Source organism: Chrysoperla carnea, chromosome 3, assembly GCF_905475395.1.
Source record: "Chrysoperla carnea chromosome 3, inChrCarn1.1, whole genome shotgun sequence".
Classification (NCBI taxonomy): domain Eukaryota; kingdom Metazoa; phylum Arthropoda; class Insecta; order Neuroptera; family Chrysopidae; genus Chrysoperla; species Chrysoperla carnea.
The window spans coordinates 88,952,487-88,968,191 of record NC_058339.1 but is presented as its reverse complement, the minus strand read 5'-3'; the positions used below and the strand labels follow the sequence as shown (position 1 = coordinate 88,968,191).

The window sequence follows — 15,705 nt, the reverse complement described above, 5'->3', positions numbered from 1 at the left end:
AAAGGTCAAATTTAAAATTATATTCTTTTATTTTTTTTTTGAAATATATAATGTGCTAGCCTGATACCCGCCCGTTTCACTGTACTTAAAAGTAAATAACACCGCTTTATAGCCTCCAACTCTCTTGATTTGCATCAATTTTGTTCAATATAAAATAGTCATAATTCATTAAGTATATCAGAAAAGTTGGCCATGAATGGATTGACATTTAGTATTTAAAGTTTCTACATAATACTTTAATTTATGGTTCAAAGTGATGATTATAGATCTGCTCTATCTATAATCATCATTTTGAACCATAAATTACGGATTTCTGTAAAAATTTAAAATAGTAAATGTCAGATTAAATTTTTTTTTAAATATATCTTTATAAATTATAGCTCATGTGTTATTCTGAAGTGTTATTCTGAAATATGAGCTATATTGCTGTACAGTTTCATTAAAAACCATTAGCTTATAGTTTTAGCGTAAAAGCGTAACAAACAAACAAACAAACATCCTTACTTTCGCATTTATAATATATAGAGTTTTTAGCATATCATGAAGTATAGGTACTTCGGATTCCAAATAAACCTTTTTTAGATATTTCAAATGTATATTCTTTCCTTAAAAGTCAAATACTTTTCTTAAAAAGTTTATCCCTTGTTTTTTAATACCTAAATTTAATCGATTGTCTTTGGAGGAATTTCGAAGGGCTATAAGAATTAGAAGGTTGATAAATTAAATGGTGTCGCTTTCTAACTGTAACACCTTTACCTTTTTTGAAGGTAGTCTTGCCATTTTATCTTTTCGGGAGGCATATGAACGATCTTTAAGGCCCCTTGACAAATTTTGGATTCGCTTTTGAGAAACGCTCTTTTTTTCACTCTTTTACAGCAAATATTTGCTTTGCGTTTAGTTTGGTTTACCAATTCATAATGAATAGACTCACGCCAAAGCAACGCTTGAAAATTGTTGAAATTTTTTATCTTTATTCAAATTGATAAAATTAATTTCACGTAATGGACCTGTCAATCGACCCCCAAGATCGAGTGCATTAGACTATTTTATTAAGGAATATGTAAATTCTCTGGTCGATGCCGATAAACCATAGACGGTTAAACACTTGGAATACAATATTCGGCAAGTTATTGGCGAAATATGACCGCAATTACTGGGAAAAGTATGTACAAATTTGACATCCAGATAACAACTATGTGACTGAAATATTATTTAAACATTATAGTACAAGATCCGAATTAAGGTCGACCTTCACCCATCTGTTTACCGAATGAAAGTTATTTTTTATGAAATGTAAAATATTTACAAATATCCCTGTTGTGGGTTGCCCTAAAATGGTCCAGACAACTTTTAATAAAAATATCAAAACTTGGAAAGCTTGTAAACTTTATTTTTTGACTGATATTTTGTGGACAATCATATCACCGTATTTGCAATAAAATTATCTTTATTTATATATGTGAGGCAATGAATTAACAGATGAACGTAATTACTATTCACAACTTGTATAAATGCGAAAATAGTGAACGAAAAGAGGCAGACAGCATAGCTGCTGCATATTCTTTATGGCTTTTACTTTCGAGTAGATCAATATTCGTTAGATATGTAAGTCAGTGAAAAATTTCAAAAAATTTTACTCTTGATATTTTCACTAAAAGTAGTCTTGACCACATTTTTTTAGGCAACCCATTGCAGGGATATTTGTTAATATTTTATACTTCATAAAAAATAACTTTCATTCGGTAAACAGGTGGGTGAAGGTCGATCCTAATTGGGATCTTAGACTATTAATGACATTAAATGATCTTTTCAACAAAGCTTCTTCATTGACATAAAAAATATTTTTGCTTTTATTTTAATTATAAGTTTTTAAGGATTTAAACACTCTTTATATTTCAAAAAAGAATAAATTATTAATTAAACGAAAAATTTTTTATTAATTATACATACATTTATCAAATATTTTATTATAATTTATTAATTTTCATCGTTTTTCTCTTCTCCCAAAAGGAAAAAATCTACATAATAAAGAAAAAAATTCTTTTATTAATATAAAATGTATCGCATATAAAAAAGATGTAAATTAAAATAGAACCAATTTTTCCACAATTATTTTTTTCAACAATTATTATTAATTGTTATTATTGATGATTACAATCACTGAACACAAAATTTATTATTATTCACACACAGGTGAAGCACTGGTGGCGGGAGGTGGGAATGCTTGGTTTGATGATTTTTCATAAAAAGAAAATTTATTATACTCTTATTCTTCATAATAATAATTATCTCTTTTTTTCTTTTAATTTTTCTCCTTTGAATTTCCATATTTTTTTTTTTTTTTGTGTGAGTAATAAATTATTATTGTATATTCATTTTATTGTATTTTTTTTTATATTTCTTTTCTTTTTACATTTAAATGTTACTTTTTAATTTTTAATTGCTCATTGTATAATCAGTTTTGTTTATAATTTTGGTTTTTATATTTTATGAGAGTGCATAATTTATTGCTTTATGACTGGCTCGAAATTCTATTCGTTGTGTGCGTAGTGGTAGGGACAATAAAATCGATGCCAGCGCTTCCAGTGAAAAATTTTGCCGATAAAGGAGACTGTTATGACTAATTTGCAATTCTTTACATGTTAATGTTATAGAAAATGTCAAATTAAAATTATTAATTACACTTATTAATTAAACTTAATGCATTAAAAATTGTGAAAATAAAAAATCAAATTGCATTAACATTATTTTTTAAATGTAAATTATCATAATTATTTATTTAAATTTGTGAGACAATAATATTAAATTTTCAATGTAAGTCATAAATGCAATCCATACAATTCTATAATTAGTGTATCGTTACCATGGAAACGCCTCCAATAAAATTCACGCACGGTGCGAATAGGATGTTAAATTTAAGGATTCGTTTAAGGATGTATGAGCTTGTATGATCAAGTAAATTTAAAAATTTTTTATTATTTTGATGGTGAATTATGTTATAACTTGTCGATAAGCCAAAAAGTAAGAGTAAAATTTTTTGATATCTGACGTAATTTTCAAAATATTGAAAATTTTCTTTAATTATTCAATAAACAATGTTTCGAAAATTTATTAAATGTTTTACTTAAATGCTTTTGTTCCTTAAGCTCGAAATACTCAAAAATCGAAAATAATAATTTGCTCGATTACTTTCGGATTTTTTAATTGCGGTTTGACATTTGTTCTTTTATAATTTTTTTGGTCTACTTCTTATAACTTTACGTCGCAATTTATTAACAGGAAGTACACGTGATTTCTATACACAATACAAAACGTTAAAGATCCACGTGACCCTTATATAATAAGTTGGTTGGTTCGTAAATAAAAACAGTTATATTTACTTGTTATCACATTTATTTATAAATAAATTACCATGTTTGTATCGAATATTATTCATTGATTCCTTTTCCTGTACACTTACAAGTATAGAAACTGGCTCACTATAAAACAATCAGTCATGTTTGTTTTCCAGGGTATTTATCTAGAAAATTGATACTGAGACTATCTTCTGTGAATATAGTTCTAAGACAATAAAATGAGATAATAATTCTAAAGAAATAAAATTTTTATCGAAAGAAGTTTTCATTCATTTTATTATGATATTTAATTAGTAACTGAGATCCGTAAGATATAAATATGTTAAAAGCTCGGAATCCAAGGATAATCAATGAATATTTATAAAAACTGTTCGAATTCATTGTTTAAAGCTTACTTAAAGAAGTTAAATTTGTGCGATTTTGCCCAGGTATTGGAGGAGACTCCTTCTTGGGAGAGGAAAAGTTTATGTTAAAAATGACAACGGGAATCGATAGAAGGATGCATTCAAGCAAAAAAAGTCATTCAAGTATATTTCGAAAAGTCAATACTTTCCGAGTTGTTGGCGATTGAAATTCGGAATATCTAACGTCAAATAACTGACAAATTTGAAATTTTTGAAAAAAGAATATCATACACTCTTTAAAATACTATAAAAAATCATGAAAATGGAAAAAATTTCTAGTCATTTGCATGAAAAATGGCGGAGTTAACAAAGTTTTTCAGATCTTTCTTTTTATGTTTTATTTAGTACAAAAACTGATGAACTTTACCACTGGTACTAAAATTAATGCTTGCCACATTCCAAGTAACTTTATTTAGGTATTGGCAACATGCTAAAAAGTTCTAGCAGTTACGAATATCATAAAAATTTTTCTGTAAATTTATTTATTTTTTTTTCGAGTTAAGTCATTTTTTTGCACTATCCTTGGATTCCGAGCTTTTAACATATAGGATAGGAAAAAAAGACCGGAATAAATAGGCCCAAAAAATTCGTAATTACAACAATACTCCGGGTCTATAAAATTTTCGGTCTATTTTTTCCGGGTCTATTCTTTCCAATTACCCATTTAAATTTTTGTAATATCATAATTTTTTTATTTCTCTGCTAATATTATAAATAAAATTTCTCAAATTCTTCTACAAATAATCGGCCCGGTATCTTTGTCTCAGACTATACTATTTTCAAACAAAAAAATATTGTTGTATTTAAAAAAAAAATAATATTCAAAATGCATTATGAATATTAAATGAATTATGCAAAAAAAAAATAATAATAATAAAATAAAATATAAAGTTTAGAAAATTAAAACAATTGTTTAAAATTATATTTAAAAAAATTGTTAAAAAGTCACGTACTTGTGTATATAAAATATAATAAAATATATAAAAAATAAAAATAATAACTGATTGAAAATAAAAAAGTATGAATATATGCGAAGAAAAAATATTTTTTTCATATGTTATAAAAATTAGTTTCATTTTACTATGGAGTGAATAAAAAAATGAAAATTTTTAAGGCGTAACCAATTCCGTCCGCGGTATGCTTAGGGTAGCGGGTTCGATTCCCGCCGTCGCAACAAAATTAATTTAATTAATAGTTGTAATGGGCTGGTGTAGTGCATGGTATATGCATGATGGAAGTGCACTCAGCCTCTGAAATTGAGGAGCTGATAAATGAAATTATCAGCGGAAAGTTGGTAAAACATATGTATGGTATCACAATGGGGTTTATAGCCTAAGTGTGTCCTTCGTGGGCAGCTAATATAACCTAAGCTAAATTTATTTTCAAGTGATAATATAAGAATACATCTTAAAACTAATTTTCGCTTCTTTCTGTTTTCCTGAAAATATGGAGTAATAAACGAAAAACACAAAAAGTACGTTCATTTGTGCAGTTTTGCGCCAATGTTCATTTGTGCAGTTCTTGACGATTGAATCTTGTATTCAGTGCTGGATTTAGGCTTAGGCCCGTGAGACCCGGGCCTAGGGCGGCAAAATTTTTGGAACGTCAAAATTTTAAAAGAGAACCATTTCAAGGGCAATTCTAATTTTTTTAATAAAATGTATTGAATAATTTAATCATTGAACACCCTGAAACAATTTTATTTGGTATAGGTGTTCATAAATTTACCTAATTAGTCCACTTCCGGTTGTTTGTCTGTACGTATGTCAACGCGATCACTCAAAAACAAAAAGAGATATCAAGCTGCAATTTTTATAGCGTGCTCAGGACGTAAAAAGTGAGTTTTAGTTCGTAAATGGGCAAAGTAGATCAATTGGGGTCTTGTAAACTGTTAGAGATAGAACAAAAGTTTAAATGTTAAAAAATGTTCCTTATAAAAAAATAAGCAGCTGTTGTAAACATCATTGTTTACCCATGAGGACGCAAATTAGGACAAAAATTGGATGTTCATTTTCTCCAAAACTATAAAAGATAGGCAGTTCAAAATTTGTAAGTAGCTTCAAATAGTCGTCTTGTGAGAAATTTTCGGAAAATGAAAAAAAATTCTAGAATCTACCTTCAGAGAGAGCGGCCAAGAGGGCGGTATATCAAACCGTGCCTAGGGCGGCATCAAGCCTAAATCCGCCACATCTTGTATTGAGAGTTTTAGTCTTGGTTTTGACAATGGTTTTTCAAAAATAATCTCATTCAAAAATAATTGAATTTGAGTATTACTTCACCATTACTAATAAATGTCTACTTGTATTTTAAATTTATTATTTATTAACGTTAAATCGTTATTTATTAGCCCACCCCATATATTATAAAGCAAACATCACACCAAGTTGTATTATTTATCTCACAAGTAATGTATACAAATATGTTTATTAACACTTGATGAACTAATTTTAGCAACAATTAAACATAATTAGTGAATCGTATGTAATGAATAACTACTACATATTGTTGTTTGTTAAACTAAAGGTTCATTAATTGGTTAGCATTAAGAGAGGTGTCAACAATATAAACCTACCCTATGTTGTCCTTATAGAATAAGGCCTAAGAGTAAGCCATAATATCTGTTATTATTAATACATTATTATTTGAGGTCATTTCTTACACCCCGTATTAATGTTAATGTAATTATTGTAGCGTATGACATAATAATAATTCTATGACGTCATACCATTAACAATTATACAACTATTATTTTAAATATGGTCTGTTTTTTGTTTTGGATTTAATGACATCAAAGCTATTCTTGGGAGAAAAAATGGCTTTATCTCTCGGTGAAGACGGTCTTTACTTGTCGAGTAAAACGCAAACACCATCTTTGTTTGGTATTTAATTTGTTATTCTGCGAAAAAAAAAGCAAATTGTTATGAAATAAGGTACATTTGAAGTTAATTTAATTCCTAATAAACTGGGATTTTTTTTGTTTTTCCTAATTAGTTTCTGAGAGATTTTGGAAAAAAAGATCTTTTTTCAAGTCGCTCAAGAAGATTTTTTTCTACACGCTAGACAAATTTTACAACGCCAACTCAACCCCATTAAAGGTATGGCCAACGCATGGATCACTGAATGAACACAATCGCAGGGAAAACCCACTTCTTTTTTCACAAAAAAATTAGATAATTTTAAAATACAAAATAAAATAAAATGTTTTGTTCGTTTGTGTATGCTTCAAAAATTGTTTTTATCTAATTTTAACTCCCAGGAAGTGGAACCGTGTGGGTTTCAAGAATGTGGAGGTCTGGTTTCGGAATTAAGCACATAAGTGATAACTAGCGAAAAACTGACATCACAGCTGAAAAGAAGGACCCAAAATTAGTGGGTTTCAAAAAAAATTCCAAAGAGATCGGATCAAAATTGCCTGTGTTATTAAAAAAATCGAATTTTTGAACTTGATGACGTCATCAAAATTCAAAATATTTAATTTTGCTCTATCACATCGAAATTTTATCCAATTTTGATCAACAAAGTATGTAATCCTGCTCAATTTGGGCCATACTTTTCAAATTTGTGGTCAAAATTAACCAAGCTCTATTAGATTTCAAGAATGTGGAGGTCTGGTCCCGGAATTAAATACATAAGTGATAACTAGCGAAAAACTGACATCACAGCTGAAAAGAATGACCCAAAATTAGTGGGTTTCAAAAAAAATTCCAATAAGATCGGATTAAAATTGCCTGTTTATTAAAAAAAATCTAATTTTTGAACTTGATGACGTCATCAAAATTCAAAATATTTAATTTTGCTCTATTACATCGAAATTTTATCCAATTTTGATAAACAAAGTATGTAATCCTACTAAATTTGGGCCATACTTTTCAAATTTTTGGTCAAAATTAACCTAGCACTAATAGGTTTCAAGAATGTGGGTGTCCGGTCCCGGAATTAAGCACATTAGTGATAACTAGCGAAAAACTGACATCACAGCTGAAAAGAATGACCCAAAATTAGTGGGTTTCAAAAAAAATGCCAATAAGATCGGATCAAAATTGCCTATGTTATTAAAAAAATCGAATTTTTGAACTTGATGACGTCATCAAAATTCAAAATATTTAATTTTGCTCTATCACATCGAAATTTTATCCAATTTTGATCAACAAAGTATGTTATCCTACTAAATTTGGGCCATACTTTTCAAATTTTTGGTCAAAATTATCCTAGCACTAATAGGTTACAAGAATGTGGGTGTCCGGTCCCGGAATTAAGCACATTAGTGATAACTAGCGAAAAACTGACATCACAGCTGAAAAGAAGGATCCAAAATTAGTGGGTTTCAGAAAAAATTCCAATAAGATCGGATCAAAATTGCCTGTGTTATTAAAAAAATCGAATTTTTGAACTTGATGACGTCATCAAAATTCAAAATATTTAATTTTGCTCTATTACATCGAAATTTTATCCAATTTTGATAAACAAAGTATGTAATCCTACTAAATTTGGGCCATACTTTTCAAATTTTTGGTCAAAATTATCCTAGCACTAATAGGTTTCAAGAATGTGGGTGTCCGGTCCCGAAATTAAGCACATTAGTGATAACTAGCGAAAAACTGACATCACAGCTGAAAAGAATGACCCAAAATTAGTGGGTTTCAAAAAAAATTCCAATAAGATCGGATTAAAATTGCCTGTTTATTAAAAAAAATCTAATTTTTGAACTTGATGACGTCATCAAAATTCAAAATATTTAATTTTGCTCTATTACATCGAAATTTTATCCAATTTTGATAAACAAAGTATGTAATCCTACTAAATTTGGGCCATACTTTTCAAATTTTTGGTCAAAATTAACCTAGCACTAATAGGTTTCAAGAATGTGGGTGTCCGGTCCCGGAATTAAGCACATTAGTGATAACTAGCGAAAAACTGACATCACAGCTGAAAAGAATGACCCAAAATTAGTGGGTTTCAAAAAAAATGCCAATAAGATCGGATCAAAATTGCCTATGTTATTAAAAAAATCGAATTTTTGAACTTGATGACGTCATCAAAATTCAAAATATTTAATTTTGCTCTATCACATCGAAATTTTATCCAATTTTGATCAACAAAGTATGTTATCCTACTAAATTTGGGCCATACTTTTCAAATTTTTGGTCAAAATTATCCTAGCACTAATAGGTTACAAGAATGTGGGTGTCCGGTCCCGGAATTAAGCACATTAGTGATAACTAGCGAAAAACTGACATCACAGCTGAAAAGAAGGATCCAAAATTAGTGGGTTTCAGAAAAAATTCCAATAAGATCGGATCAAAATTGCCTGTGTTATTAAAAAAATCGAATTTTTGAACTTGATGACGTCATCAAAATTCAAAATATTTAATTTTGCTCTATTACATCGAAATTTTATCCAATTTTGATAAACAAAGTATGTAATCCTACTAAATTTGGGCCATACTTTTCAAATTTTTGGTCAAAATTATCCTAGCACTAATAGGTTTCAAGAATGTGGGTGTCCGGTCCCGAAATTAAGCACATTAGTGATAACTAGCGAAAAACTGACATCACAGCTGAAAAGAATGACCCAAAATTAGTGGGTTTCAAAAAAAATTCCAATAAGATCGGATCAAAATTGTCTGTGTTATTAAAAAAAATCGAATTTTTGAACTTGATGACGTCATCAAAATTCAAAATATTTAGTATTTCTCTATTACATCGCGGAAGAACAATCGAATATTTTCAAAACTGTAAGATTAAATGTAAATCAGTCCAGTCTTTTAAAATTTAAGAGCTCTTTTATCGGGAATTTATAAAATTTGTTTGGTGTTAAAATTCTCATCTATTTCGAAGCAACCATAATGTGCCACAGCGGAACGTGGCAGGGTACAACTAGTTAAATACTTTCATTAACCACTTATATTTATATAAAATATTTATTTATCAGCACAAAAATGCTTAATAACTCCAAAACTGTTCATTATTTTTCTTTGTACCCGCTTGAGACTTATTCTGAAAGCTTAGAACAACAACATATCTTAAATTCCCATAAAATTTGTGCGTGCTCATTTGATAAAAAAAATATAAGTATTTAACCTTGAATGAAATGTAACTTAGCTAATAGGTAAAATAGACCAGAATAAACTAATTATATCGATACATATGCATACATAACTAAACACCAAATTGTATTACAAAGCTATTTATCTACATGTGTGTATGTACATACATGTTTGTATATATGTATGTACACGTTTGTATGTATGTATATGATTTCTCTCACTAATTTAAACGCAATTCAAGATGCAATGCAAAAGCAAATGCATTGCTAAATACTAATACACTAATAATACTAAATACTAATTCTGCAATGCATAAAATCATTAATTTAAACATCATTAATGCTTTTGTTATAACATCTATTTGTCTTTGTCTAATAGAATATAATCTATCTTCTATCCATCTATAATATGATGTATAAATAAATCCTTTAATGATGCTGCGAATATTCAATAATACTATCTTATAAGCTAGGAGCCAGATCTAGCAAAGGACCCTGAAATGTTTGGTAGGAAAATGGCTCTCTATAAAACTTTTTCTAGTCCACTCTAAAATGTTCTTTGGATTATTTTGATCAAGAGCTCTCACTACCATAAAAATTTTTAACGAGCAATTTTTGAGCTAGAATGATCCAAAGAACATTTTGGGGTAGGTTAGAAAACATTACTTAGAGAGATTATTTCTCAGAAAATATATGAATCCTAACTTTCTGTCGCGTGGAAAACAAGCTCCTGAGTCAATGTGGAGTATTTTCTCCCATATAACGAATATATGACAGCGGTTATTTTCGAGAGAGGGAGTGGGGGGAGGGGTAAAAATAAAATAAGAACTGAGAAAAATTTCAGGCCCTTACCAAGTAACTTCCCTAGTTACAGACTGCTGTAACTTTTCCCAAAACGCCCTCCTCCCAAACGCCTGAAAAAGGAGCTGAAACTTTTTTCAATTTTTATTCTCGCTCTTCTATCTCGAAATCGATCGAATCGTCTACTTCCAAATGGCCGCTCTGCCATAAATACAGCGTGTCTACTTAAGCTCCATATGGAAAATTTTTTATTATAAGACTTACGAAATAAAGTTATTCTTTATAAAAATCTTTTCTTTCGAAAATATTAACATTAGGGGCAAAAGCGAACTGAATTACAATTCTCATTCAAATCGATATCGTTTGTTTTGCACCTCAAATTCATCATCTTCCGTCGCCACGCCTTCGTTATAAAATTCGATTACACCATCAAAATTTGTTTGATTTGGCTCTTGATGTATGACTAAAATTTGTATAGTGACGCGATGACGACTAACTAAACTAATGTGATGTATTTTGTTGAACATGTCCATTTGAAATCAATCAAGAATAAAAGACATTACATTATTATTTTAAACACTACAAAACACATTCATATGATCTGATATTCTATTTATATAAATAGATCTATCTTTATTTTACAACCCAACAAACATTAAAATAAAAAGAAATTCACTTGAAAAACGCATTTCATAAGACCGCATTGTTTTATTTTGTTATGTACATATGTATGTAACGTTAAGTATGTTCTATTTGAATCAATTTATATACAGGAAGCCTTTTTATACCATGTATATATGAAACTAGCTGTGAACTACCCGCTTTGCTGGGCAACATCCCCACTTGCACCCCTCCCTCCACATTTCCTTGCGTGGGATAACAGTTTTGTAATGTACACGTCATGCTCTTTTATTTGATACCCCACTTAAGTATATTTGTAAATATTCGATAATTCCTTCCCTCTTTCTCGCTTCACCTTTCTACCCTCCGAAGGTTCAAAGTAGATAAAAACAATAGATCTTTGAAGCTGGTTGTATATCGTGTCAATATTTGAGCTTAATCGATGCACAACTTGTTTAGTTTTTGAAGCATATCCCTTTCAACCCCTATTTCAACCCCTTACTCTACTATAATATGGATGTATTATACATAAAAACCTTCCTCTTGAATCACTCTATCTATTAAAAAAAACCAAATCAAAGTTGCGTAGTTTCAAAGATTTAAGCGTACAAAGGGACATAGGGACGTAGGGACATAGGGACAGAAAAAGCGACTTTGTTTTATACTATGTAGTGATTTACAACAAAAAAAAATTGTAATTATTCTTCTCACAAGTAGTTGTTAGGACTACTTCTTTATAAATCGAAAACTATATTTTATCGTGTTGGCACCATACTAAAGTATTTTTACCATAAAAAACAGTAATATTTTTTTTCCATTCATGATACATTTTTTCATGGAAGCATCCTTCAAAGCTATTATAAACAATTATGGAAGTTTTCCCTGAATACATTGTGGCTAGTTTATGAAAACTTAGGGAAACAATTTGTTCGAAAATGGTAAAAAAACTTTTCTTGGCGAGCTGTTATCATCACATGATACGCATTATTTGTGGAAGACTTCAACCTCAAGTTGAACAAACTTGAATGCATTATTGTAATAAGCAAATAAATGTGCATTAATTATTATATAAACTGAAACTAATTCTATTTAACACTGAACAAATAACATTTTAATAAAGAATACTTACAATCAAAACCTCTTATAACGACGAAATGAAAAAGTTCGGATTCAATAACTTTAAATGTATATAAATGAATGTATCGGGTATAACAACATTAGATAATACAACATATCCAACTATAGCAATCAATTGGAATGATAAGCCAACATTTCAGCTATAATGGTCAACTTTGACCATAACATATTCATATTTTTAAGCCAAACAAAATTAGCTCAGCCTCATAATACTATTATTATTTTCTATAAACTTGTTTTCGAACCATATCAATTTTTTGGACCTTATCTACTCATATATCGGTTATAACAACTAATTGGAGTTGGAATTACTCAGCACATTGCACAATGCACATTAACTTATCACGTATTCATAGTAATTGTAGGTTATGCTATCATCAACTTTATTTATACATATAATAATTACATATACGACTGTTATTTTTACCAATATTACGTAACCAAAATGGCAAAATGGCTGACAGAGTTTTTGCGAGAATAAAACAAGTTTAAAATTTAATTTTATTTATGGCAAGAAAACGTGTTTATTTTGCCGAAATATATTTTTTTGTGGCGTTTGACTAGGAAAATAAGCACTTTGAAGTATTTTTTCAAACAAAGTAGAATACCCTATTGTTCGTTTCTTGTTTTCCTGTCGCTATAATCGATTTTGATTCTACATATTGTACAAATATTTCATTTGAATTGTCTTTTTTGATCGAATACAAGAAGTTTATTTCTTTTAATGTTTTATCTGTCTACAAATATCACCCACAAATTAAATTTAAATTTATTTAATATTGGCTGATGCGATACCAAATATAATAGTCAAGATATTAGTTTAAGCATGCATATGTAATAAATTATTTAGTAAACCTCAAATCATTAAAGTTATTATGATTATTAAATAAATCTGTCATAACATTAATTAAATTATTAAATACATTATTATTTATTATATATTTTTTATTTTAATATTTATTAATTTAGTTTAATTAATCATTTTAAATCTTACATTAGTGATTATTTATTTATTTATTAAATCTTACTTTTTTTAATATTAAATAAATATTTGTATGATTGTCAATAAATCTTAGTTAAATAATTTATCATTAAAATTAATCAATTTTTCGTTAGTAACGAATTTTCGACAAAAACCCATATACTTTTCAAACGCTTATATATAGAAAACGGTGAGGCTTAATAAAAATTGCCAAGAGTCGAAAATTGCTCCGAATTGTCCAAAATATAATATGATAATATCTAATGGCATTCAAATTTATTTTTTGACCGGAACCACAAAGCTATCTTTATTTTTAGATAAATCCGCATTTTTATTAAATGCTTATATCTCAAAAACGGAGAGTTAGTTAGAAAAATAATGAATAAAATATTTTTCCTACAGCGATTTGAAAGCTATACATAAACTGAAAAAAGTTGAATGTACAAGTTGTAGCTGACGTAATTCTACACATTTTCGTTTTTTATTGAACTTTCTCGAATCAAAATTGGCTGAGATATTAATATTGCGTGAAATTAGGTGATATGCTCGAAGCCGCAAACTTTAACAGCTTTTCGCGGAAAGTTCGGGAAATCGTACGTTCAGTCGAAAAACATTAACTCTTTTTCGTCTCTCGTGGCGTTATTAAATATATTTCGAATTCTATATCTGAATTATTTTGTATAATAATACATTAATTTAATATAATTTCATTTTTTTTATTGTTACAGATGCATCATCCTATACAAATGAAACCTGCTGACACCGAAAATCGAAATGGTAAGTTCATTAATTAAATAAATTAACTTCAAAAATGTCCTAATTAATCTTTACTATAATCAAATTAAAAAAAATTCATTAGTTATTATATATTGATATTATAATATATTTATGAACTGGCAACTAAACAAAATCAATATTTAAATTATTATTATTATATTAAATTAAATTAATTTTTTTACGTTCAATATTTATTAAAAAATTTAATTAAATAAAAGTACGTAGGTAATATAAAAATACTAGCTGTTAAACCCGCTTCGCTGGGTTGTTTTTGCACATTTAAATATCAAAATTGTTAAATGAAAGACTTTTTTTTTAATTCTCTCTGTGTGTACGGAACAGTAAGATTTTTTTGGACGATCCCAATATTATGTCTACACTGTCTGTTTGTACGGAAAAGTAAGGGAAAGATCGATAGAAACCCATGGAACATTCCAGAATATTCGAGAAAGTTCTAGAAAATTCGATAGAAATCCATAGAACATTCCAGAATGTTCGAGAAAATTCTAGAAAATTCGATAGAAATCCATAGAACATTCCAGAATGTTCGAGAAAATTCTAGAAAATTCGACAGAAACCCATGGAACATTCCAGATTGTTCGAGAAAGTTTAATAAAATTCAATAAAAATCCATACAACATTCGAGAATAATCGAGAAAGTTCTAGAAAATTCGATAGAAATCCATGGAACATTCCAGAATTTTCGAGAAAAATCGAAAGACATTTGCGCCAGTAGCGCCATCTAGTGAAAATTGTACTATTGACAGTGGGGCCTATTGTACTATTAGAACTATTTTTTTAATCTATTTTCTATGAATTCCTAGATCATTTTTAATTCCACCCCCACCAAACTCCCTTATTCACAATGGGAGCGTAAGGGCTACCCAATGACATAATCCCCTACCGAAGGCCAATGGTTAGTTTTAGGGAAAATCGGGGACATACAAACACTCTCTTTATATATATATATAGATTAAATAATTGATTATTGAATATAGATAATATAATATTATAGATATATTGACTTTAATATAATTTAATTTGTAATTGAATAGTAATTTTTAAAATAATATTTTTATATCATTTATATACATTTATTATTATTATTTTAAATATTTATTATGGTTTTATATTTTATATACCTATATAATTAGTAGATGGAATAATACCTACATGTATTTACTGTATTGTCAGGAGCGGATATTGTTCAGAGCAAAACTGAATAATTTTTAACCCCCCCAAAACTGAGGTGTTATATGTTTGACCGCTATGTGTGTGTGTCTGCCTGTCTGTGACATCGTAGCATCTAAACGAATGAAACAATTTTGATTTTTTGTTTCGTTTGAAAGGTAATTTAATGGAGAGTGTTCTAAGCTATGTTTCAAATGTGTGTTTAGGGTTCCGTACTCAAAAAAATTAAAAATTAGCGATGATCTTCAAAATTGGCTTAGCTTGGAAAAGGCATTAAGGAAAAAAGTTATTTAATGGAGAATGTTCTTAGATATGTTTCAAGTGGGAGTTTAAGGCTCCGTACCCGAAAAATTTGTCATGAGTTTTATAAATTTAGGTCATATAAGGAGT

At 28.7% G+C, this 15,705-nt stretch overlaps 1 protein-coding gene across 4 annotated transcripts in view; it reads left to right on the top strand.

Annotated features, from left to right (window-relative positions):
- The window catches only part of LOC123296741 (CUGBP Elav-like family member 2), a 430,459-nt gene that overhangs the window by 373,088 nt on the left and 41,666 nt on the right, over window positions 1-15,705 (top strand). For all 4 annotated transcript variants that reach the window (XM_044878363.1, XM_044878362.1, XM_044878361.1 and 1 more), the window contains one exon: window positions 14,076-14,124. In XM_044878363.1, coding sequence (XP_044734298.1) covers window positions 14,076-14,124 — 49 coding nt within the window. The remainder of the gene's footprint in view (window positions 1-14,075; window positions 14,125-15,705) is intronic.